This window comes from Cladophialophora immunda (assembly GCF_000835495.1).
Source record: "Cladophialophora immunda strain CBS 83496 unplaced genomic scaffold supercont1.7, whole genome shotgun sequence".
Classification (NCBI taxonomy): Eukaryota; Fungi; Ascomycota; class Eurotiomycetes; order Chaetothyriales; family Herpotrichiellaceae; genus Cladophialophora; species Cladophialophora immunda.
This window is the reverse complement of record NW_015622547.1, coordinates 161,900-181,578: the sequence shown is the minus strand read 5'-3', so window position 1 is coordinate 181,578 and position 19,679 is coordinate 161,900. Positions and strand designations below refer to the sequence as shown.

Here is a 19,679-nt window from a genome sequence, read left to right as displayed (position 1 = left end):
TGTAAAATACCCAGTATCTTGTATTCTCCCATCGTTGGCCGTATCTAGAGCCACTACGTATACTGGCCCATTCTATACTTCATTTGACAGGTCCGAAGAAGATCGCGAAGTGAAAGTATCTGTAATGCTTTTGCCATGCAAGCATGTATTTGAGCTATTCGAAGACATGGTTTCTCACTCAATGCCAAACGATGACACAGACACATAATTAATACGGGCATCAATGCTCGAAAGACCATAATGACTTCTCCGGCTCCTTATCTACCTTAGGGATTTTGGGCTAGTGCAGCAATTCTCCCTCCTTGAGGGCGGGAGGAAATTTCTCCGACCGACGTTGTGACCACGCTATTGTAGTTCGATGATGCTAAATCTTTGCATAACTTTGCGCTACATTCGAAGCGCTCTGACCATGTCACGGTCAGATTCTATATATTTCCTTTGTTTAATTCTCGGTCGATGATGGTGGCTACTGCCAGCAGTTTTTCATCTTCATATGGCCTTCCCACAAGTTGGAGAGCAATAGGCATTTGATGGTACACATTTGGATCATCTTGCACATTTTGATTAGCCAATCAAGAAACTTGGTACCGAGTTTCTAGTATCCGACTTACAGAGATGGTGATTCTCTTCATCGATCTCATTCATGGGGACATAGGCGCTGTCTTTGGGATGAAGATCTTTATCGACAACTCCCACTGGAAGAGTAATCCCAGGATAATCGAGTATGTTAAATTGGCTGGTATAGCCCCACCATCTTTTTCCAACTATTAGCAAAATCGTCAAAAGCATGGGTGGACATAGCTTACGGCAGAAAGTCATGAGGAAAGCTTGTACTGGCAGACACTGGGCAGAGCAATGCATCCATGAGTTGTCCAGAGTCGGAAGTCTGGGCCGTTGAATTCCAATGATGAAGATACTCCATCTTGTACTCGTCTCTAGCTGCATGAAGCTTTTCATATAGTCAGTAAACAAAGATAACCGTCTACGATATCGTAGTCGAATGGCCCCCCACCTCGAAAAGTTCCGTTACTGTTGGCTCTCGTAGAGAGGGTGCGTTGCTCATCTTCTTGGCTGCTACGGGCCAGGGCTCTCCAGTCACCGCAAGCGCAGCTGCCATCTCTTTGCCTCCGGTAGGATAGTAGAGGGGGTACTAGGTTCTGAATCAGCAAAAGATAAAGTAGATGCACAAGGGACAAACGCACTAGAATGTCCCAGCAACGTTGAGATTGGTACGGCTCAAAGCGGATCACTGTGGTTCGTCAGAAAAGTTCAAATCAGTGGCAATTTTTTTTTTTGGATAAGATACCGTCATGGCCAGCAGCCTTCAGAGTCGCTTCAGCCTTATCCAGTGCGTCCAGGATCGGCGGATGTGGTCGGACGACGCCATCCGACTTCATCACGCCAATTACCAACTTTCTGCCGATCGTCGGCATCGTTTTCCAATCCATGGCAACGACATTAACATCGAGATACCAGGGCTTTGCTTGGGTCGCAACTCGACAAAACAGGTCCAGGCCTCGCACCGAGTGAGCCATCGGACCAACCACCGCGGGGATTGCGATTTGTCCTTTGTGCACGCTTACACCTCCCTGAAAGCTCAGGCGCTTTGCAGTGGGACGAAGACCATAGATTCCGTTGAAAGCACAAGGGATGCGAATGGATCCGCCAATGTCCGATCCTATCCCAATCATAGAGCCTCGTAGAGCAATGAGGGCACCTTTACCACCAGAGCTGCCTCCGCAGGTGAGGCTGCGGTTGTATGGCGAAACTGTTCTGCCCCAAAGATTGCTGATCGTTTCGAAGATCTTGATAAGAATTTATTATTCCCCGTCTTCCCTGAAACAAGCTGAGTAGTTCTCACCATTCCCGTCACGGGCATTGTCGTCTTGACAAAAACGATGGCTCCAGCATCCTGCAAGGCCTTGACCAGGACAGAATCGGACGTGGCAATATTGTCGGCAAACATACAATAACCACCAGTCGAACGCTCACCAGTCACGTTCAAGTGGTCCTTAACACTCAATGGCAGGCCGTGCAGAGGACCCATTGGAGATCCCGTACTCTTCAAGTGATTATCTAGCTTCCTGGCGGCATCTATAGCCTCATTAAAGCGAATGGCCGTGAGACAGTTCACCTATGTGGAAAGTCATCGATCAGGATATTGGCCAAGCCACCGTGACAACGAACAGAACAGTCTGACCTACCAGTTGATGAGCAAGCGCAGCACGTTTGCAAAAAACTCTCATCGTTGCCTCGGCAGACCATTCTCCTGTGCGCAGGTGGACCAACAATTCTGTCGCGTCACCAACGCTAGTCATCATGAGCTCCGATTCTGAGAGAATCTTGCTTTTTGATATCACGTCGGAAACATTGGAAATGCTTGATGTTATCAGGTCGTCCTCCAGTCGCCATTCTGAAGGGATTTTGGCTCGTAAGTCTTCTTGTGCCGACTGTGATGCTCATTTCAACTCAAGTTCGAGATGGCGAACATGCGTGTAGGAAAATGCTTACCTGAGCGATTGTTTTCCAGTTACCAGTATGTTGGGAGATCATGATATGAGATTGTGCCTGGACAGATTTTATCACTTGTGTTGTGGCAGCCGATCACGCAGGCCAGGGTGGTTTCTTTATAGGTATCTTTTTACATCTGTGTAATTGTGGTATCTGCCCTGCAATGAACCTAAAAGGTTAACACTAACGCCTGTTGTCAAGTTCATTGCCTATTTGAGCCTTATCTCGCTTAGGATTACCCGGAAATTGGAACCTTTCTTCTAGCAAGAAAGTGTTTACGTTCAACCAATACACCAAGAACGCTAACCATCTTATTGAGCACTGGTAATCGAGTGTGATGCACGAAATGCATGTCAATGGCGTACCAAAGGCGGAATTTAGGTGGACAAAGGGTGAAATTGAGCCTGAAATACCCGTCACGAAGTTGCTTGGGCACTATCTCTGATTCAGAGTCATCGTCATCACTTTCACACTTGTCAGATAAACTGAATTCTCCATCAATGGAGATTCTCTCGGCTCGTACTTCCATATTAGAGCTCTATCCTAATATGCTTGGGTATGGCTATATGTACTGTATAACTTCTGTCTCTCCCGAATGTGCCCTCCCACCCGGGGGACAGTCTGGATGTGTCCATCCCTTTTAGTTTTCTCTCTCTGTTCGTCCCGCTTAATATGCTCACGCTCAAGTTCAAGCCCAGATCATACCATGCCATGCCATGCAATGCTATACTAACAAAAATACAGGCGCCTGGCTATGAATGCAAAGTTGCAAAACACCGGGGGGGTATCAAAAGACTGCTCTCCTTGTGGGCAGCCCAGCCCTCGTACAAGTACAATCCACACGATAACGACCATCAGACCCACTCATGGTTTTTCACCAGAATCATGTTTGTCAGTTCTTCTCGGCTTGAGCAATTCAATTCAATCCCGGTGTCAGGAAGAAGACGAGTGCTCCTTCATCCGCACCATCAGGATACGGAGGACTTCGTCCTCCCAGTCGCTCAGGTCGAGCCACTCGGGCACGATCATGCGGGTGGGCGAGATCAGGATGCTTGCGCCTTCGACAACCTCCTCGCCGAGCTCCTGCTCGCGGCGGGACTTCTTGCTCGATGACTTGGTTCGTTTTTTCTCCACCTCGATCGGGTGCGGGACACGGTCGGCCGAGGAGAAGGTCACCGCGCGGCTGATGCTCCTGGTTATTTCGGGGGATGTGGCGTCGGTGCCAGCAATGTCGCTGTCGGCGCCGCCCGTCTCGGTGGTGGTGTCCGAAAGGTCCTCCGCCGACGGCACGAACTCGGCGCCCTTCTCGACATCCCCTTCGACCTCCCCGGTCTCCAGCAACTTCCGGGCCAACCGCGCCTTCCGCCTCTCCTCCCGGAGGTGCTTCAGGTCCACCGGCGTCCACCAGTACACCGGGTAGCGCCGGCCAGAGAAGTTGTTCACCACCAGCGCGCTGGCCAGCATCAGCATGGCCGCCAGCAGGACAAGGGGCAGTAGCCACCATCCCAGGTCTTGGATCTCCACGTTCGTCGCGGCCAGCAGCGCCGTGGCGCCGGCGGGCGGGTGGATGGTCTTTGTGAAGCTCATGGCGATGGACGCGCACCCGACCGAGAGCGCGCCCGCGAGCCACCTCAGATCCTCAAACCGGTCGGGCGGCAGCAACAGAAACAGCTTGGTGATGCCCACGCCAACGATGGCGGACAGAAAGTGGCCGAACACCAGGTTCCGAGGCTGAGCCAGCGGCGATTCGATGGTGTTGTACTCCAGGATCGCCGCCGCGCCGAACGACGCTATGACAATGGGGACGGTGTGGCCCGACAGCTGGGGGAGCGCGAGGAAGACATTTTCGATGATGGCGACGCCGCAGAACGCGCCGACCAAGATCGAGAGGTAGAGGAAGAAGGTGTGGAGGTGGTAGGTGTAGAACCACTCCGACGGATGGAAGTACTCGAGGTATGAAGCGGGGAGGAAGCAGAGGCAGGGGTGATGTGCAACTGTGGATGATGGAGAGCGGTAGCCGAACCAGTATGAGACCCAGGAAGGCAAGAATCGCAGGGGGTTACGCGGGATGAAAGGATTGAGGTAGTTGTCGATATCGAATGGTGGTATGGGCTTCGAGCCGACTTTGTTTGTGGGCTTAGCAGGGTGAGGCTTGCCTGGGCCGTTGGCGGTCTGTTGTTGAGGCATGGCTGGCTTGCCTCTGTCGGCGTCTCGAGACAATTAAGTCCTCCTGGTTTCTTGGAAGAGGCGTCTTGATCTTTGCCAATGTGGGAAGACCAAAGGGGGCAACAAAGGCTTTAGATATACCTATACACCAGGAGGTGAAAACCACCTCCGCGACCGAAGTTCCAGCGAGGCGGGTAAACGATTGGACTGGGTTTGAGAAAGCAGCGAGAGAGTGTCGAGCAGGTCAGATCAGATCAGATCCCAGGCACCCCTTGGACCTACCGGATGGGAATGAGCCGCGAAGTTCCCAGAGAAAAAAAATCATGTCAGCCGCCAGGAAAAACGGCAAGGCCACGACTTTGAAGCTGGGAGGAGGAGACGTCGAGACAACCTTGGGCGAGGGCATTTTTTCGCTCTCCACCCTCGTCTCAGCCAGTCTCGCCGTATGAGCGACCCCATTTTCTGCATGCAATGAATGTCACGAACTCCGCGGTTTTCTGGCTGACGGAAAAGGCTGTTTGTCAAGTGTTACATGAGAGAAATATGACGACTGGCAGAGCTGAGTTAATTGTAGTCATGGAAATTCCGGAATGGGTTTACCAGGGGGCCAATGGTGGGTAGAGTGCCTAGACCCAAGAGGGTGAAGAGATCTCTGGGGTAGATGGAAAAGAGCAAGAGGGGGGCGACAGTAAAGCAGCAGGGAGCGGAGAGGGATGGAAGGTATAATTTAGCCATATATAGAGTCGGTCATATTCGTGGTGGGTGTAAGAATGGAGCAATGGATGAGGTTCTCGATGTTTGCGGGGGAGAAAAGAACTCAAAGAAAGTCAGACGTGCCGCTTTTTCGCTTCGGGTGTGTATAGTGCCGGGCTTAAAGCGGCAGAGTAAAGCAGCAATCTGGCAGCCATAAAGCAGCCGGCACCATCTGCACCAACGGTATTCGTTGAGCCGGAATGCACGGCCGGAGTTGCATCGATGACGCACGACAACTAACTGCCTCCGGCGCCCAGTGACGTCGAAAACCGCGCATTGACTAGACGCCCAAAAAGGAAGCAAGAAAAGCAGCAACCGGCAAACCACATCCTATGACATAATTAATACTCTGCTAAAGTCCCTGCTTGTGGTGGTGCCGGCACGTGATCTCGCGCCGCCTGCGCCCGCGTCCTGCCAGTCTCTGTCAAACCTCCCGCACAGCAACTACACTTTCACCCTCGCCAGCTCACTGCGCACTGGAATGTTTTGCTCGGGATGTGGCTCCGGAAACCCCTCAAGGTCGACCCCCTTCCTGAACATCAAGCAATGCGTCGATCCTCCGAAATGGAACATGCCAATCTCATCGCCCTTCTTGACGTGCTGCCCTTCCTTGACCGTCATCTCGCAGGTCGACACTTCGCACATGCCCACCCCTATAAACGCCATGAGCCCAATGGCTGGATTGTCCGCTTCAATGAACATGATTGCCCTCGTGGCCGTGGCCGTCAGATATCCCTGGCTGGTCACCTCTCCCACGGGGTCCGCTCCCTGGTCGACTGTGAAGTCGTCAAACAGCGGTTCGGAGTAGTACGTCCCGTCCACCACGTATGCCTTGACCAATGTGCCAGAGACGGGCGCGTGCCAGCGATGATAGCTCAAGGCGCTGAGAAAAGCCTGGTACACGATGCCCCCCACAAACTGTTCTGCCCAGGGATCCTGCGCCAGCATGTCGATGACCGAATATGGCTGTCCCTTCAGCCAGAAATGGTCTCGGGCCTTGACGTGCCGCGCCACCTTGAATGTCTTGGACTCGCACGCGTTCGCAATCACGTTGTCGTCCTCCGGACTGGCCACGGGTCGAGCCCCTTCCTTGAATAGCCGGGTGAAGAAGTCATCCCATGACTTGTAGCCCATGTGAGGCGCTGATGGATCGCACTGGAACAACTCCTCGAACTTGTAATCTGTTTTGCCTAAATTGGCCGTCGTGGTGAGCTCCTGCTGGCCATGTCGACCGAACCAGCTTCCTTCGGCGTCTTTCTCCAACACCTTGGCTGATTCCGGGGAGCGAAGATAATCCCCCCAGGCGTTGAGCACCTTCTTCAACATCTTGTTCACATCCGGATCGAGAAACGCCGCATATCCCGAAGCTGTGCCCATGGGCCAGTCGAAGAGGGCGTTGAATGGAAGACCGACCAGGCCCACGCGAGCGGAGCTCTCGGACCACGACGGCGGTGTGGTCAATATATGGTTGATGACGCGAAGCATGTGGTTGTAGTCGCGGACTTCAGGGTGGCCCTGGCCGCGCGGGTCATTGTTGTAAGGCTCCTTGTTGGGGACTTGCTCGAACATGGACTCAAACAGCATGTACACTCGTGTGTTGTTTTCGATCAGCTCCTTGAACTCGACCAGGACCGGGTGGAGGTCCTTGGGGTTCTGGTCGACATGTTTGATGACGCCGCCGAGCCATTCGCGGTGGATTTCATGATCGGGCAGCCAGTCGCCCACTCGCTTCTGTCTAGGTACTCAGCGTGTCAGCGCTTTCAGCTATCGCCTTTTTCCAGGTGTGGTGCCGGTCGTGGTGGTGTAGAGCTTCCTCCTTACCTGTGATGTCGATTGTTCTTCATGGCGCACGTTCGGAGCAGTGACAATGCCTCGCGGATGAGAAACTACTTCTACCTCTCCCAATAGCAGAATTTCGAGGAGAGGGTTTAAGGACAAACTGCTTGTAAGTGATACCGCGGAGTTTTGAGGTCCGGGCTTCCAGTGACACGTCGATTGCGTGGAAACGTCGAGTGGCATGACAGGCCACGACTTGCGTAATCGTCGCAAACTCTCAATACGTCACTGGCCGGGGAGTCAGTCCATCAACATGTCCATCTCCATCTCCATCTCTCCACCGACACCATGTCAGGAACGTGTCAGGGCGCACGATCCAACAAGAAAACAAGAATGAACAAGCGAGAGTCAAATGCAACGGCAACCCTGAATCCCTGTATCATACCTGTGACATCCATTCTGTATTTCGGGCGGTAATTAGATAGATTTATATCGTCTTTTGAGTTGGCCAGGGGGATCCTACATGATAATCACTCCCATGGGCCATATCAGGCCTGCCTTTTTTGTCCGTACAGTTCCTGCTGCACATTTCACCTTAAGCCACCATTCCCCAAACTCCATAACCCTCTCACTAATGCAATGCTTGCTTTTCTGCCCCAAGTTTCAGCTTTTTCCACAGGAAGGTGACACAAACAACCAGGTTTTGCCAAATTTCTCGCCCTGAATCAATCATTCAATCAGTTCCAGTTCTGCCAAACACACTCACACCCCCCTGTCCCCCCGTCGATCCCGCCCGCTTCCTGGTCGAATCCAGGGTCGTCGCTGATCGTGCCATTCACAAGGCCGGGCGCTGCATTGATCAACGTCCCCCCAACACTTCTGAACTCTGGCACAATCGTCTTGATGTCGGACTGGATGACCTGTAGTTGGTCAACCCCGTAACAATACACGGCTTTCTTGTTGACATTCCCCCCGTGTCGATCGATGCTGATTGTCGTCGGGTAAGGGAATGAGCCTGGTCGACTGAAATCGGTGGCGGAGTTGCCGCTCCCTGCATCGGTCGAGTTGGTTCCATTGGAGGCGGGAGGCAGCAGTGTTGCGCCAAACGCCGGGTTCGTCCACATGCGGACCAGGAATCTCGTCTGGCTGAAGGTGCATCGCAACCGAGACTGATCGCGGGTGGAACCCCCGTTCTCGTCCTCAGGGTCAACTCCATTGTCGTCTGCAAATTCCGACGTATTCAGAGCCGCCGTCGAATGCAAGAAGATCGCCTTATCGTAGTAAATGTAGAACCCGTAATGCTCGTCCGCTTGACCTCTGTTGTACAGTTTGATGGGCTGGGACGATGGGTATGGGTCACTAGGGAGGAGGTTGGCAGGCGCAGCACTGCCGTCGCTCAGGACGTCAGGAGCCGGGATGATATCCGAAGAGTTCGTCGACTGACGCCTCCGAAGCTTGGAACCGGTCGAACTAGATGCTGTGGCCGTGGCATTTGAAGGATCAATGGGAAACACTGGAATGAACGTGATGTAGAATGGTGTCTGTTCGCCCTCGAACGGCTGGGTGATATTGTCGGTCGTGTTGCCGATAAAGATTTGGTCCGCACGGCTTGGTGGCGTCGGATTAGGATCGAAGAGATCGTTCGTAAATGGATCGTCCGCCCGTCTGCGCAGGCGCGCTTCTGACCTCTTGCTCAGCCCTTGTACGGGCACCGTCATGTTCGCTGGCACAGTGCCATTTCGAAAGGTAATCTCGAATCGAAAGTTCGGCTGATCGGGAGAATTGGGGGCTACTTCGAACTGCTCCTCCTTGGGCAGCGCGCAGCTCCACATTGTATTGGGCGCCACGCATTGGGACTGCTGTTTGACAGCGTCAGGTCTGGCTATGGTCGATATGCCCGTGGGAATCGGAGGATAGCCAGTAAGGTTCAGCCACTGGCTCTGCACAGGAGTGCCGTCGCCTGTCCTTGTGAGGAGGGTGGCGAGGAGAACACATGCCAGGACCACAAGGAACAAGATACTGCCGATGATGAGTGTCCAGCGGTGTTTCTTCTTCTTGTCCGCCTCGTCCTTATCACCCGCCTTCTTTCGACGAAGGAGCCCTTTCAATTTGGTTATCAGATTTTGCTTTTTGGGGGCTTCCGGTTCTGGAGTGACTGGTACTTCCTGTCGTGCAACTTCGCGCTTTTGACTGACTCCTTGGCCCAAGGTGGTAGATTCGAGTCGCTCCATGGCCTCTCTTCTTGCCTCCCGAACAGTGGAGTCATCTCCATTTGCGTATCTTTCACTATAGAACGTGTGGTTATGTATTGTGACTGATGGTGGCTGCGTTGGCGCCTTCTCTTGTTGTTGATCTGATGGCATTGTTTGCTCCAGCAAACGTGGTTGACCAGGTTGATGGTCAATCTGTGTCATGGGAACTGCACCCTGAGACGTCATTGTATGATGCATTGCTGGGGAGACAGGCCCCGGTGACAAGATTGGCGGCTGGGCCGCAACAGCTGCGATACTGGGATAATGGGCTTCACGACGAGGTTGTTCCATGTCTGGTACCGACCGCTCTTGTGCCTGTGAGCTTTCAACTGCATGCGGCATTGGTGGGGTGTCCTCTTGCTGATGTGGTTCCCCTTGGGTGAGATCTGGAGTTTCCACCGACTTTGCCTTGACAACTGCGGCGGTTTCGGCTTGTCTAACATTGGGTGACAATTCGTCAGGCTCGGAATGGATGGAAAGCACACGCCCCAGCTCTCGCTCTTCACTACTGGGAGCGTGAGCACTGCCCTCAACGTTATCATCCACTTGCCTCGAAGCAGGAATGTCTTGGGAGGCTTCAGAGAAGACTCCTTTGTCGAAAATGGAATGTAGCTTTGGCAATTTGCTGGCGCAGGAATGATTTTGGCACTCGAAGTACGGAACGCCCGTCAATTGTTCGATAGCACACGCATGATAGTATTCTGCTGCAAGTCCTTTGGTGAAGTCGACTACAGGCCATGCTGGGATCGGGTTGGCATCTTGTGCTAAACCAGCGGATTGGTCAAGGTCGGGGTGAGGTAGGGCGGGTGGAGGGGAACGGATGTTCCCATCTCTTTCCCTTTCCCATGTTGTCCACCTAGACCAAACGCTTGCCCTGGCGCTTGCCAGCCCGATCCGCCGAGGTGTCTCTGGAGATTCGGAGGTGAGGGGAGAGACGATATCACTTTTGGATAGCCGTACATCGGCCGGCAGCGAAGGAACTGGAGGGGTCTCTGGGCTCTTGCTGTTTCCTTTCTCTACCATCGTTCCCTTCCTCGAAAGCATGGGCGAGAGCATAAGATTCCACCAACCCTGCGACTTGTGTCGTCTGCTTTCTATGTCTGTTTGGAGAATTCGTTCTTGGCTATCGTATGACATCCTTGATACCTCTTCCAAAGACTGGCGATCTTGTTCGTCGTCACGGTCGTTGTTCCCGGCAAACGTTCGATTAGGTTCTTGGACGGACCGAAAAATGCTTGCGCCTGCGGTTGCCTGAACTTGGTTATCGTGTTGTACGTGCCCCAAAGGGATCTTTGGCACCGGAGGCAAGTTACCGTGCTGGATCTGCATTTCACTGCGCGTGTGCAGAGAATGCGTGCTCGATATAGGGCGGTCTTTGGCGAAGAAGGATGGTTTCCAGGAGTCCGTTTCTTCGGCTGGAGTGACCACAATTGCAGGTGTATCGGGCGTGTTCGCCGAGTAGGCTTTGCTTGCTCCACCGGCAGAACGGTGTGCATCAAGTTCATGCTCAGGGACACTCATTCCTATAACGATTGATCGGGCGCTGGGAGAGTAATCGTTTATGGCGTTGGCGGGTTCTCGGAGCTCCTGCTCTTCAGCCATCGCACGAACTTGTCTGGCAGTATCCATCATTCCCGCCGCCCTCGACTCCTCCCTCGCATTTCGTGCTGCTTGCGATTCTTGCAACTTCGAAACAGCTTGTCGGGCAATGATCCTCTTCAACTCCTCTGCTCTCTGATTTGGCGATCCGTCCGAATCGTTATTAGCATTAGGTTCGGGCACCGAGTGGCTTACATGCTCAGCCTTCGCCGACATGATGGACGTGGCGTATCGTGGGCCAAGTCGAGGTTTTTGAGATTGTACTTGATCTATAACCAGCCCATCGGTTTGTGCCCTTTTAGCCTGCCCCGAGAAGTTGGTGACAATGTTCAGTCCTGGTCGAGTCTTCTTGTCGGGTCGAGCTCCAGTCGACTGCTTCTGATGTCTTCGTCGACTAGACTGTTTGCGACTTGGTCGTGAAGGTTGTCCATTTCTGGCCGTTTCTTGACTATATCTCTCGAGATGAAATTCATCTTGCCCACTCGAAGATCCGGTGTCGTCATCGGAGGAGCTGGAAGCGAAGGGGTTTGGGGAAAAGAAGGTATCATTTGATGCTAACGTGACGCCGCCATTGACGGGCTTGAACGTTGTAAGAGGCTCTTGGTGAGGAGACGACAGGGGGAATGCTGGAATAGCGCTGAGTTGGCGATGTTCCAACTCCGTGCTCTTCAATGTTGCGCCGTGACTGCGGGAGTTATCGAAACCGACAACCATTATTGATGATGCAAGGTATCTGGAAAAGTTGACAGCGTGTGGAGGTAGACTTAAGGACAAATTTTGGCATGGCTTCTTCTCATTCTGATGAGGATCGAAGTGGTTTTCTAGGCTTGTCGTTGTAGCCTTTTATTCATTGTTAATGATTTTGAGTCAATATCAGTTATCCTGGGTGAATCAACGAGTGAGACCGTTTCAAGTGGGCAGATTGCGCGTCTTGTGAGTCTGAATGGATCCTGTCGACAGGATCACCGTAGATTATTGTACAAGAAACAGAATAGGAAGGAAAGAACAATAAGGAAAAGGATGAGAGTGAGGTGAAAGAGAAAGGAAACTTCCTCGTGGTATCACTATTTGACCTGATCCGAGGCGGAGATCGGTCTGGCAGAAAAGGATTGGGAGACGCCTCATCGACGATGTTTACGATCGCAAAGGTCTCTCCACGTCTGGCGGGGATTATTCTCAGACGAGGCTCCGCTGAGGCCTGCCAGGCCCCATTGTTTGTCTGAGGCTCTGGTCTGCGACACGTTTCCTTGGATCTGAGCATGCGGCTGGCAGAGTGTCCCAAACATAGATCTCGCCGGAGAATGGGGACCGTGGCATGGCATCTGGTCTGGCGGCTAGGCCTGTCTTCAGAGATGATTGCTTCAGGTGGGAAGGCCGACGATGACTGGAGGAGGAGAAGGGACGTCGAAATTACGCGCGCGGTCAATAATGTTGGACCAGATGGAAGAGCTTCGAGAGCCAATCAGAGTCACGCGTCATCGGATTACGTAATGCACATTGTTTCACAAGGCTGTGACACCAAAGGTTTCGACAGCTCATACGGTTGTGGCAAGGGAAAATAGAGTCAGGTACTATGTGTAGCTTGTGGCTTTGTATCTCCAAGATTCATATACAGAGACCGTATCGGCCGTAGTCTGAAGAAAATCCAACCTATCTACCAGTCGAGAAGCAAGTCTCTAGCTTCGACCTCGAATAGGTGTCGCAACCCTATAAATGCGACCTGAATGGGCTCGACAACTGTCCAGCCCCAATGGTTTTGCTCCGTTTCCCAAAAACATATCCCGTTGACCATGGTATCATGAATCAATTGATTGATCCTACCCCTCCAGAGCCCAGATGTCGTGCCTCTTCTCTGAATGTCCGAGGCTTTTGGCTGAAAGCTCCACAATTCCAGTGTAATGCACAGATGAATCAAAATATCAAAATAAATAACCCAAAGAAAATATAGCCGGCCGTGGGGGGGATCCCATGGCCACGTGAGATAGCCCTACCGCCGGTCATCATATTGTATACCTTGCATCGAGGTGCTGTTCATTATCGGTGGAAGTGTCCGTGCTGGCTCGCTGGAGCCATCGATATGGTTGTTAAAGTGAGGCCCGTACCCGAGGGGGCTCTGTGGCATCACGGTCGGTGGGGGTGGAAAAGACCCCTGAGGTTGCTGTATACCCTGCATTTGTCGACTCATTTCGTGCATCTTGGCTTCAAGTTCAGCCATCTTCATCCGCTGGCTTTCAAACTCGGCTCGTGCTTGCTTGTTCTGACTTTCAAGCTGCGCAATATAGTCAATGGCTTGGAAAGATTAGCGTCTGTCTCGATCCATACTATGGCCCACAGTTACTCACCTCGTGACAACGTTTCCCACTTGCTTGACTTGTTATTTTGACTCTGCGGTAATCGACTTCTCAGCTGTTCAAAACAATCCTTCATCTCACTTCGTCTCTTTCGTTCGGCTAGCTTGTGAGTGACTCGAAGTTCCGGTGTGCGACTGTAGGGTGTGGTTCCGTTTGGAGAGTCGGGATCGCCTCGAAGACTTTCTAGTTGTTTGTGCTGTAAACTGTGATGGTGAGTGTCGGGTAATTCTGACCTCTGTTAGATTGAAAACGAGTTCCGTGCTTCTGCCATGCTTACCGTGCTGCCCTAATGGTAATCTGTTAGATTCCATTGTCAAGATACTGCTGGAGAACGAATCTGCGAAGCTGTTCCTGCGCGAGTACGTGGAAGGAGGTCCTCCTGGCGGCCGAGGCGCGTCTGGATCAGGAAATGCATATGCTTGCCCTCGAGTCGGGGCTTCTGCGCTGTAGACCTCCTGTTTGGGGTTCTCAAGAATCGGGGGTGCCACTCGTCCTGCGGCGAAACCACTTCTTCCACCGCGATTCGACCCAAAGGACGAGATTGGGCCGTTCATTGTCGAATACCGTCCGCCGCCGCCGGCATACCCGTTTGTCTGAATACCTCGCTCCCTTTGAAGGCCCGAGACGAGAGATGTTTGAGAGGCATTGGTGCTGGTATAGGGAGACGTGGGACCGAGCCCGAGGTTGTTCATGCCTGTGTGTATGTTTGAAGCAACACTGCTCCTCCGCGAGTCGTCAAAATCGCCGCTACCTCGGTTCGGATTGGAGTTTGGGTCTGACGTTGGCGCCGGGAGTCCGTTGGGTTGCGGGTGCAAGCCACCGTTAAAGGGAGCTGGAGGCGCGGAGGGGTTGTCTGGGGTGTAAGGGGATGTACCTGCGCCGGTTGGGGAGTGGGCAGAGTTCAGGTACGGCATCGAATTCGTCGAAGACCCTGAAACTATGTAGTAGATGGTTAGCAAAAGACAACTGATAATTGGCAGAAATCGAGCACTGACGGGTACCGGGAGTCATCCAACTTCCCGAATCTCTTTGGGGCGGATGAATTGAGAGATCTGATGGCGCTCTGTCTAGCGGTTGGACTGGGAGCTTTGAAGTCAAAGAAGCTATTGAAGGCAATGTCTGAGGAAGGCTGGGAGGGGGATTCGATTCCCAGGGACGGTGGCTCGTGGTCTCCATCATGGTAAAGCTGTCGAGAGGTGTGTCGAATATGATCAGCTCAGATGGCGAGCAGAGACTGCCTAATCGCGCATATGGCGCTCAGCGACGGTTGGAAAGGCGCCTGACTCGTCGCTCGAATTGCTTTCGGTTTAGAAATTTATTGGTTCGTAGAATCCGACAAATAAAACGTCAGGTGCAATTTGGTGAAAAAAGTGATCCAAGGACGCTGACACTGCAGCGGTAAGTGGCACAACGCTCTCTAGGCAAGATGCGACGACCCAGCGCAAAACGAGCTCTAGTAGCGAGTGATCGGGGCGGGATCAATGCGCTTCGCAGGGTGGAAACCAAACTCGATCACTGGATACCCGTGTTAAAGAAGTCGGATTCTTGATCGTCCGAGTGTCGAGATTATCTTGTCCCCCAACCGCCAGACACTTTGCGAGAGAGTCTGTGCCAGAACGGAGAGCGCCCGAGCTGGTGTCCTTCCAATCTTCCGCTGGGCTCAAGATCTTATTCAGAAAACGTGGACCGGGAGATGCTGTGGAGCCAGATCGAGGGCATGCAGCTTGCCAGAGGAAGGGCAGGGAGAGGACGATGTTCAGTCTGGCGAGTTCACGGGATCGGGTGTCGCACAGAGGAGCGGTCGGCGGAAGATGGCAGAGGAGGGATTTGATCTGGTTGCGGTCGATTGCAGAGAAGGTCGAAGATGGTAGATTGATTCGGTGAAATGTGTCTGAGATAGCGACCTTGAGGGGCAGGCCAGTGGTGGCGCCAGGAGAAGAACGGATCAGGACAGGATGAGGTTGGATCGACCCCAGAGGTTCGGAGGAGGGATGTTCACTTTTGTGCAGAGGGTCCGGAGAGTAAGAAGAGCGCAGGTGGGCGGCGCGCAGAGACAGGGGGTGTGAATGATAGGATGGGATATTTCTGTCGATGGACTGGTCAAAGCATGTGCTCCGTATACTTTCGCTATGGCAAAAGGGAAAAAAGGTTGAGCCAAAGGCCAAAGCCGAAAACAAGTTTCAGAGGCAAAAAGAGTACGTTGCAGAAGAGTGTTAGAGAGAGTCGAACGTGGACGTGGAGACGGAGATGGAGATGGAGATGGAGATGGCAGGCCCAATCCAATGCCATGGCCGTGGGCAAATCCACTCTTCCATTTTGGCATGCGATACTGGATCAAGCCATCAAATCAGGTACGTGGTGGTCGAATCCGAGTCGACATGGTAGAGACGTTCTTTGACTAGATCGGGGCTATCAATTGGAATTGGGGGAGCTCTGGTGGTTGCTTTGGGCTGCTGGCTGCGTGGATGCGTGGGTGCAGGGTGCTGGGTGGCGCCCCGGCTTTCTCCCTCGACACCTCTTCCCTTTTGCAGAGCCGACTAGATTGCTTTGGGTATTTGCTGTGGGCATTGACATTTGAAGACAGACCCTCAACTTCCCCAGGCAGGTATCTACTGGTGGCCTACGACACGATGCCGTGGCCGGTCTAGCACCACTGCTACCGGGGCGTTGGGTAGGTGACGGGACAATTTTCGAAAGGATAAGAAGACGGTTGTTGCGTGGTGCCGCGTGAGAGCCAGGTGAGCCTGTTACTGGAGATCTGTGTCTGACATGAGAAACGTGGGAGGACAAGGAGCAAGGAACGAGGCAAACGACAATCCCTCACTCCCCTGAAGCCTGAAAGGGAGGGGGGGCAACCTCGACTAAGGGCCTTAATTGTTGTTAGGTACGAGTAGGTACGAGTAGGTAGGTATGATTACCCGGGCTGGTGAGGCCAAGGGCCGTGGCCCACCCCACCACCACCCGCCGCGTCAACTCTACTTGCCCTAGGGACGAGTAACTACGAGTACACGTCCTACCTACGATGCTTAGCACATAGATACCTCGTAGGCATAGGTGCTCAAAATCATCCCTATTTTCCTCCGATGCTTAGGCGTTTCCCTAGGGGACCTTACTACGTCCAAGTGACTCGTAGCGAGGCACCTCGTACCACCCGCAGCGATCGCAGGACCCTGTTTCTTCGGTCTGCCGCTTCAGGCATCCGGAGTGGATGAGCGACCTGCCTCGCCTGGTAGCTAGCCCACGTGCCGTCTTGTTTCTTGTTGCATCTTTCACCTTCTCGGGCCCCCTCACGCATGCGGCCATGTAACACCCACGACTCTGCCCGCAAATCTTTGCCTGAAAACGTTTTCCTCTGCTGTTCAACTCGTGGCACCCTCGTGTGAGATGCTCTCAACCACCATCATCAGCTCACCCAAGTCGATCACACTCTTCTTTTCGCCCCTTTGTCACACGGAGAATCATGCGAACCAACGTCAGTCAATGTCTTTTACTCAGCTTCATGCCCTCCCCGCCCAGCCACAAGCACCCATCTACTCCGTATTCCAAGTTGTGACAGGGAGCCGAGCATGTCGCATGTCGGCAGTTCAATATTAAAGTGTCACTATGCTGCATTGGGGCCTGGTCGCCGACCACCTCGCAGTCAATGGCCCCTAGGTGGCCCCCTATCCCGAGAGATAAAAGGGTCCATCTCGAGTCTCGATGCCTGGTCCCGGCTCTTCCCCAAGGAACTAACGCACTAATGTTGCTGGAACTAGGCAGTGGCCGCACCCGACGGTGCCCTATCGAATCCTGCAATCTTTGCCTATCATGAATCACCACAGCCCTAGAGTCGATCTTTGCCTCTTATACTCGCTTCCAAGCCTCACTTTCTGCCACTATTGATGGCCAGAACGCACGGGCATGCTAAACGGGATGCAGGAACGGTCAGATAGAAAAGTACGAAAAAAATAAAGCCACGACTTGGATTGCCCAGTCAATCAGGGCCCCAAAAATCATGATTACGCTACAACGACCAGCACAAGTCACGGTGGTAGGCTGCGTCTCCGTGCCTTGAAACCGAAGGATGCTCTTCGCGATCCCAACCCTGCTCGCCCGATGACGTCGCAAAACACGAGCTCCAAGACACTCTCTTGCTCCCTTTCCCAGACTGCAGCATTAGCCTGGCTTGTGTCCTTCCCGATCCCGCTTCCCGGCAGGAAAGGGGCGAATCAACGAGGAGCTAGGTGTTTCGCGCAAGGGGAAAAAAACCACGTGGCATCGGCAGCTAGTCGAATTCCCTTTGCGTCGAGCAATGGCGAATTCATGTTTGCCATCGCGGAAGGTCTCGAACACGTCGCGGACAGACACGCCTGCCGTTGTGGAAATAAGAAGTTATCCTCCGCGATGAAGACCCTGCATTATTACCCGCGCTTCGCCATTGAGGTCTAGTAATTCAACATGAAGAGAAGAACCTGAGGCGGCTCGAAGCTTGGACCATTTTTGTGGCTTGAGACAAGGCTAATGGCGACGGTACGATAGTCCGGAGCCGGATTGACAGCTTGCGAATGCATTCGAGTTGGTCGGTTTCGCTTTCTCATCGTTGATCGACTATCCACGAGTACGGAGCACTAGATCCTCAGAGCCTCCTGAATGGATCCGCTCTTTCTCTGTCCCAGCGAGAGACGTCCTTGACCCACCGCATCTCCCTTCAAGTCGATCTGCGGCTACGTACGGAGTACGGAGTACGGAGTAAGTTGCGGCTTCTCGATGGCGTCTTAGGTTGTTAGCACCTTTTCCGCGTCGAGCAGGTCGTTCACCGTGTCTTTCAGGGTCACGCTGAGGGGTGTGTACTTGATGCCCAAGACTTTCTCCGCTTTACTCCCGTCCACCTGGTACACTGGTTCTCGTTTACCCGGGGTTCCTCGTGGTATGCGGTCCTGAATCTGCGGGAAATCGTCGCGAAGAGTATCCACCGCTGTTTGATAGTCGAAGTGGGATCCGACAATAAATCGCTGGCCAGCCGCTTCCTCTAACTCATATGCGCGCAGATGAGCGAGGCCAATATCGCGCACATCTGCACAGCCTGCAAAATCAATGGGTGGAACTTCTTTGGCGGAGCCATTGACGAGCTTCCAAATTGCCTCTGTCGACTCGTTCAAATGGTCCAGGGACTTTATTCCAGTCAATGAAGGACCAAAAATCCACGGTGGGTTGATAGCAGTGAAAGAGAACGATGGCCTGTTCTTCTCGATCCATTCCCAAGCGGCCTTCTCCGCCAGTCCTTTTGCTGCACAATATGTGAAAGCGCCACTGGACGAGTTCTTAGCCTCTTCATACGTGGCGGGGTTCCAATCCGACTCGGTATACGTATACCCTGGGCGAAGACCTTGGCTGAGGTCTAGGTTACAGGCAAAGGAAGCCGTCAGAACGATACGACGTAAGGTTGGACCCTGCGTGGCCCCAGCTTTGAGGACGTTCAAGACCCCATTAATCGAGGGTTTGAGCAGCTCTTCTTCGTTGTCTTTGGGGTCCAAAATGAAGGGATTCGCTGTGTGGATGACTCCTGTCACTCCGTCCATTGCCTCGTTAAGGGCATCGGTGGCCGCCATGTCAGGGACGACGACGAAGGACAACTGATCCTCATACTGCGAGTGAGCCTGTTTTATGCCAGCAATGGACTTATCAGAGCGGACGGTCCCGCGGACATGGTATCCGGCCTCCAGGAAGGTATGAGCAATGTGCCTACAGTACAAGTCAACCCAGGAGCTATGGCCGAAACCGCGTCTGGGCAACATCCACCTCCAGTGTCGCAACAGACCTGAATGTGCGGAAGGGGATCGACTCACGAAGCCACGAATCCTGATATGCCCGTTATGAGAATGGTCTCTTCTTTTGGGGTGATTGAGCCCATTTTGATAGTCCGCAGTACTGTTCGGGCAAGAGGAGTCTTGGTTGATCAACAAGGTAAGTGTTGCGATCTTGATCCCTTCAACTGGCGTACTTCTTTCCAGAACTCCTCGTGGTGGTTGGAGTCTTTTATAGGCTGGAAGTGCCAATGTCGGGATATAACGGTTGCTTACCTCTCTGCTCTTTTTTTCGTTTCTGGCTATCGTCATTGCCCGAAGCCACCTCCATGCTGGCCAAAGTCAACCGACCTTGTTGGCTCTAAGGGACATTCTGAGATCGATGTCGCTTCTCTCTTGACTCATCCTGCGTTTTCTTTTCTCTCTTGACTAATCCCGCGTTTTCTTGGCCACCAACTGACCAACGAGGACGCAAACAACCCCTGTCG

General features: G+C 53.0%; 7 protein-coding genes across 8 annotated transcripts; 1 reads left to right on the top strand and 6 right to left on the bottom strand.

Annotated features, from left to right (window-relative positions):
- Positions 1–425: 425 nt before the first annotated feature.
- PV07_10896 (uncharacterized protein) lies at positions 426–2,553 on the bottom strand (the record flags this gene model as incomplete). Its single annotated transcript, XM_016398270.1, has 9 exons — positions 426–550; positions 612–754; positions 807–949; positions 1,013–1,150; positions 1,203–1,249; positions 1,307–1,805; positions 1,862–2,134; positions 2,205–2,450; positions 2,512–2,553. 9 exons carry the CDS (start codon positions 2,551–2,553, stop codon positions 426–428), a joined length of 1,656 nt encoding a protein of 551 aa, XP_016242832.1.
- A 469-nt stretch (positions 2,554–3,022) lies between these two features.
- Positions 3,023–5,028, bottom strand: PV07_10895 (uncharacterized protein). The gene has a single exon (XM_016398269.1). The coding sequence runs from the start codon at positions 4,696–4,698 to the stop codon at positions 3,445–3,447; it is 1,254 nt and encodes a 417-aa protein (XP_016242831.1). The 5' UTR covers positions 4,699–5,028; the 3' UTR covers positions 3,023–3,444.
- Positions 5,029–5,568: 540 nt separating this feature from the next.
- PV07_10894 (phosphatidylserine decarboxylase) lies at positions 5,569–7,410 on the bottom strand. The gene is made up of 2 exons (XM_016398268.1): positions 7,252–7,410; positions 5,569–7,165 (listed from the first exon to the last, which is right to left on the bottom strand). The coding sequence occupies exons 1-2, from the start codon at positions 7,272–7,274 to the stop codon at positions 5,875–5,877; spliced, it is 1,314 nt and encodes a 437-aa protein (XP_016242830.1). The 5' UTR covers positions 7,275–7,410; the 3' UTR covers positions 5,569–5,874.
- Positions 7,411–7,730: 320 nt separating this feature from the next.
- On the bottom strand, positions 7,731–11,771 carry PV07_10893 (uncharacterized protein; the record flags this gene model as incomplete). The annotated part of the gene is made up of 1 exon (XM_016398267.1): positions 7,731–11,771. The coding sequence occupies one exon, from the start codon at positions 11,769–11,771 to the stop codon at positions 7,944–7,946; it is 3,828 nt and encodes a 1,275-aa protein (XP_016242829.1). The 3' UTR covers positions 7,731–7,943.
- Positions 11,772–12,621: 850 nt separating this feature from the next.
- PV07_10892 (uncharacterized protein) lies at positions 12,622–15,615 on the bottom strand. The gene is made up of 4 exons (XM_016398266.1): positions 14,404–15,615; positions 13,686–14,345; positions 13,400–13,636; positions 12,622–13,346 (listed from the first exon to the last, which is right to left on the bottom strand). Exons 1-4 carry the CDS (start codon positions 14,585–14,587, stop codon positions 13,045–13,047), a joined length of 1,383 nt encoding a protein of 460 aa, XP_016242828.1. The 5' UTR covers positions 14,588–15,615; the 3' UTR covers positions 12,622–13,044.
- A 1,253-nt stretch (positions 15,616–16,868) lies between these two features.
- Positions 16,869–17,914, top strand: PV07_10891 (uncharacterized protein). Its single transcript, XM_016398265.1, has 2 exons — positions 16,869–16,880; positions 17,164–17,914. Exon 2 carries the CDS (start codon positions 17,504–17,506, stop codon positions 17,834–17,836), a length of 333 nt encoding a protein of 110 aa, XP_016242827.1. The 5' UTR covers positions 16,869–16,880; positions 17,164–17,503; the 3' UTR covers positions 17,837–17,914.
- On the bottom strand, positions 17,888–19,656 carry PV07_10890. 2 transcript variants are annotated; one of them, XM_016398263.1, is made up of 3 exons: positions 19,468–19,656; positions 19,234–19,334; positions 17,888–19,129 (listed from the first exon to the last, which is right to left on the bottom strand). In XM_016398263.1, the coding sequence occupies exons 1-3, from the start codon at positions 19,501–19,503 to the stop codon at positions 18,163–18,165; spliced, it is 1,104 nt and encodes a 367-aa protein (XP_016242825.1). In that variant the 5' UTR covers positions 19,504–19,656; the 3' UTR covers positions 17,888–18,162. The 2 variants fall into 2 exon arrangements, with proteins under 2 accessions (XP_016242825.1, XP_016242826.1); XM_016398264.1 differs by lacking the exon at positions 19,468–19,656 and having other exon boundaries at positions 19,234–19,386.
- Between the last annotated feature and the right edge of the window lie 23 nt (positions 19,657–19,679).

Excerpts from the sequence above, each read along its gene's own strand:
- PV07_10895 (XM_016398269.1), bottom strand. The coding sequence starts at position 4,698 with ATGCCTCAACAACAGACCGCCAACGGCCCAGGCAAGCCTCACCCTGCT.
- PV07_10894 (XM_016398268.1), bottom strand. The coding sequence starts at position 7,274 with ATGAAGAACAATCGACATCACAG. Across the intron at positions 7,166-7,251 it reads AAGAACAATCGACATCACAG|ACAGAAGCGAGTGGGCGACT; the intron begins GTAAGGAGGAAG and ends CTGAGTACCTAG.
- PV07_10892 (XM_016398266.1), bottom strand. The coding sequence starts at position 14,587 with ATGATGGAGACCACGAGCCACCGTCCCTGGGAATCGAATCCCCCTCCC. Across the intron at positions 14,346-14,403 it reads TTGGATGACTCCCGGTACCC|TTTCAGGGTCTTCGACGAAT; the intron begins GTCAGTGCTCGA and ends TCTACTACATAG. Across the intron at positions 13,347-13,399 it reads GTGGGAAACGTTGTCACGAG|CCATTGACTATATTGCGCAG; the intron begins GTGAGTAACTGT and ends AATCTTTCCAAG.
- PV07_10891 (XM_016398265.1), top strand. The coding sequence starts at position 17,504 with ATGACGTCGCAAAACACGAGCTCCAAGACACTCTCTTGCTCCCTTTCC.
- PV07_10890 (XM_016398263.1), bottom strand. The coding sequence starts at position 19,503 with ATGACGATAGCCAGAAACGAAAAAAAGAGCAGAGAG. Across the intron at positions 19,335-19,467 it reads ACGAAAAAAAGAGCAGAGAG|ACTCCTCTTGCCCGAACAGT; the intron begins GTAAGCAACCGT and ends TGATCAACCAAG. Across the intron at positions 19,130-19,233 it reads ATATCAGGATTCGTGGCTTC|GCACATTGCTCATACCTTCC; the intron begins GTGAGTCGATCC and ends CTTGTACTGTAG.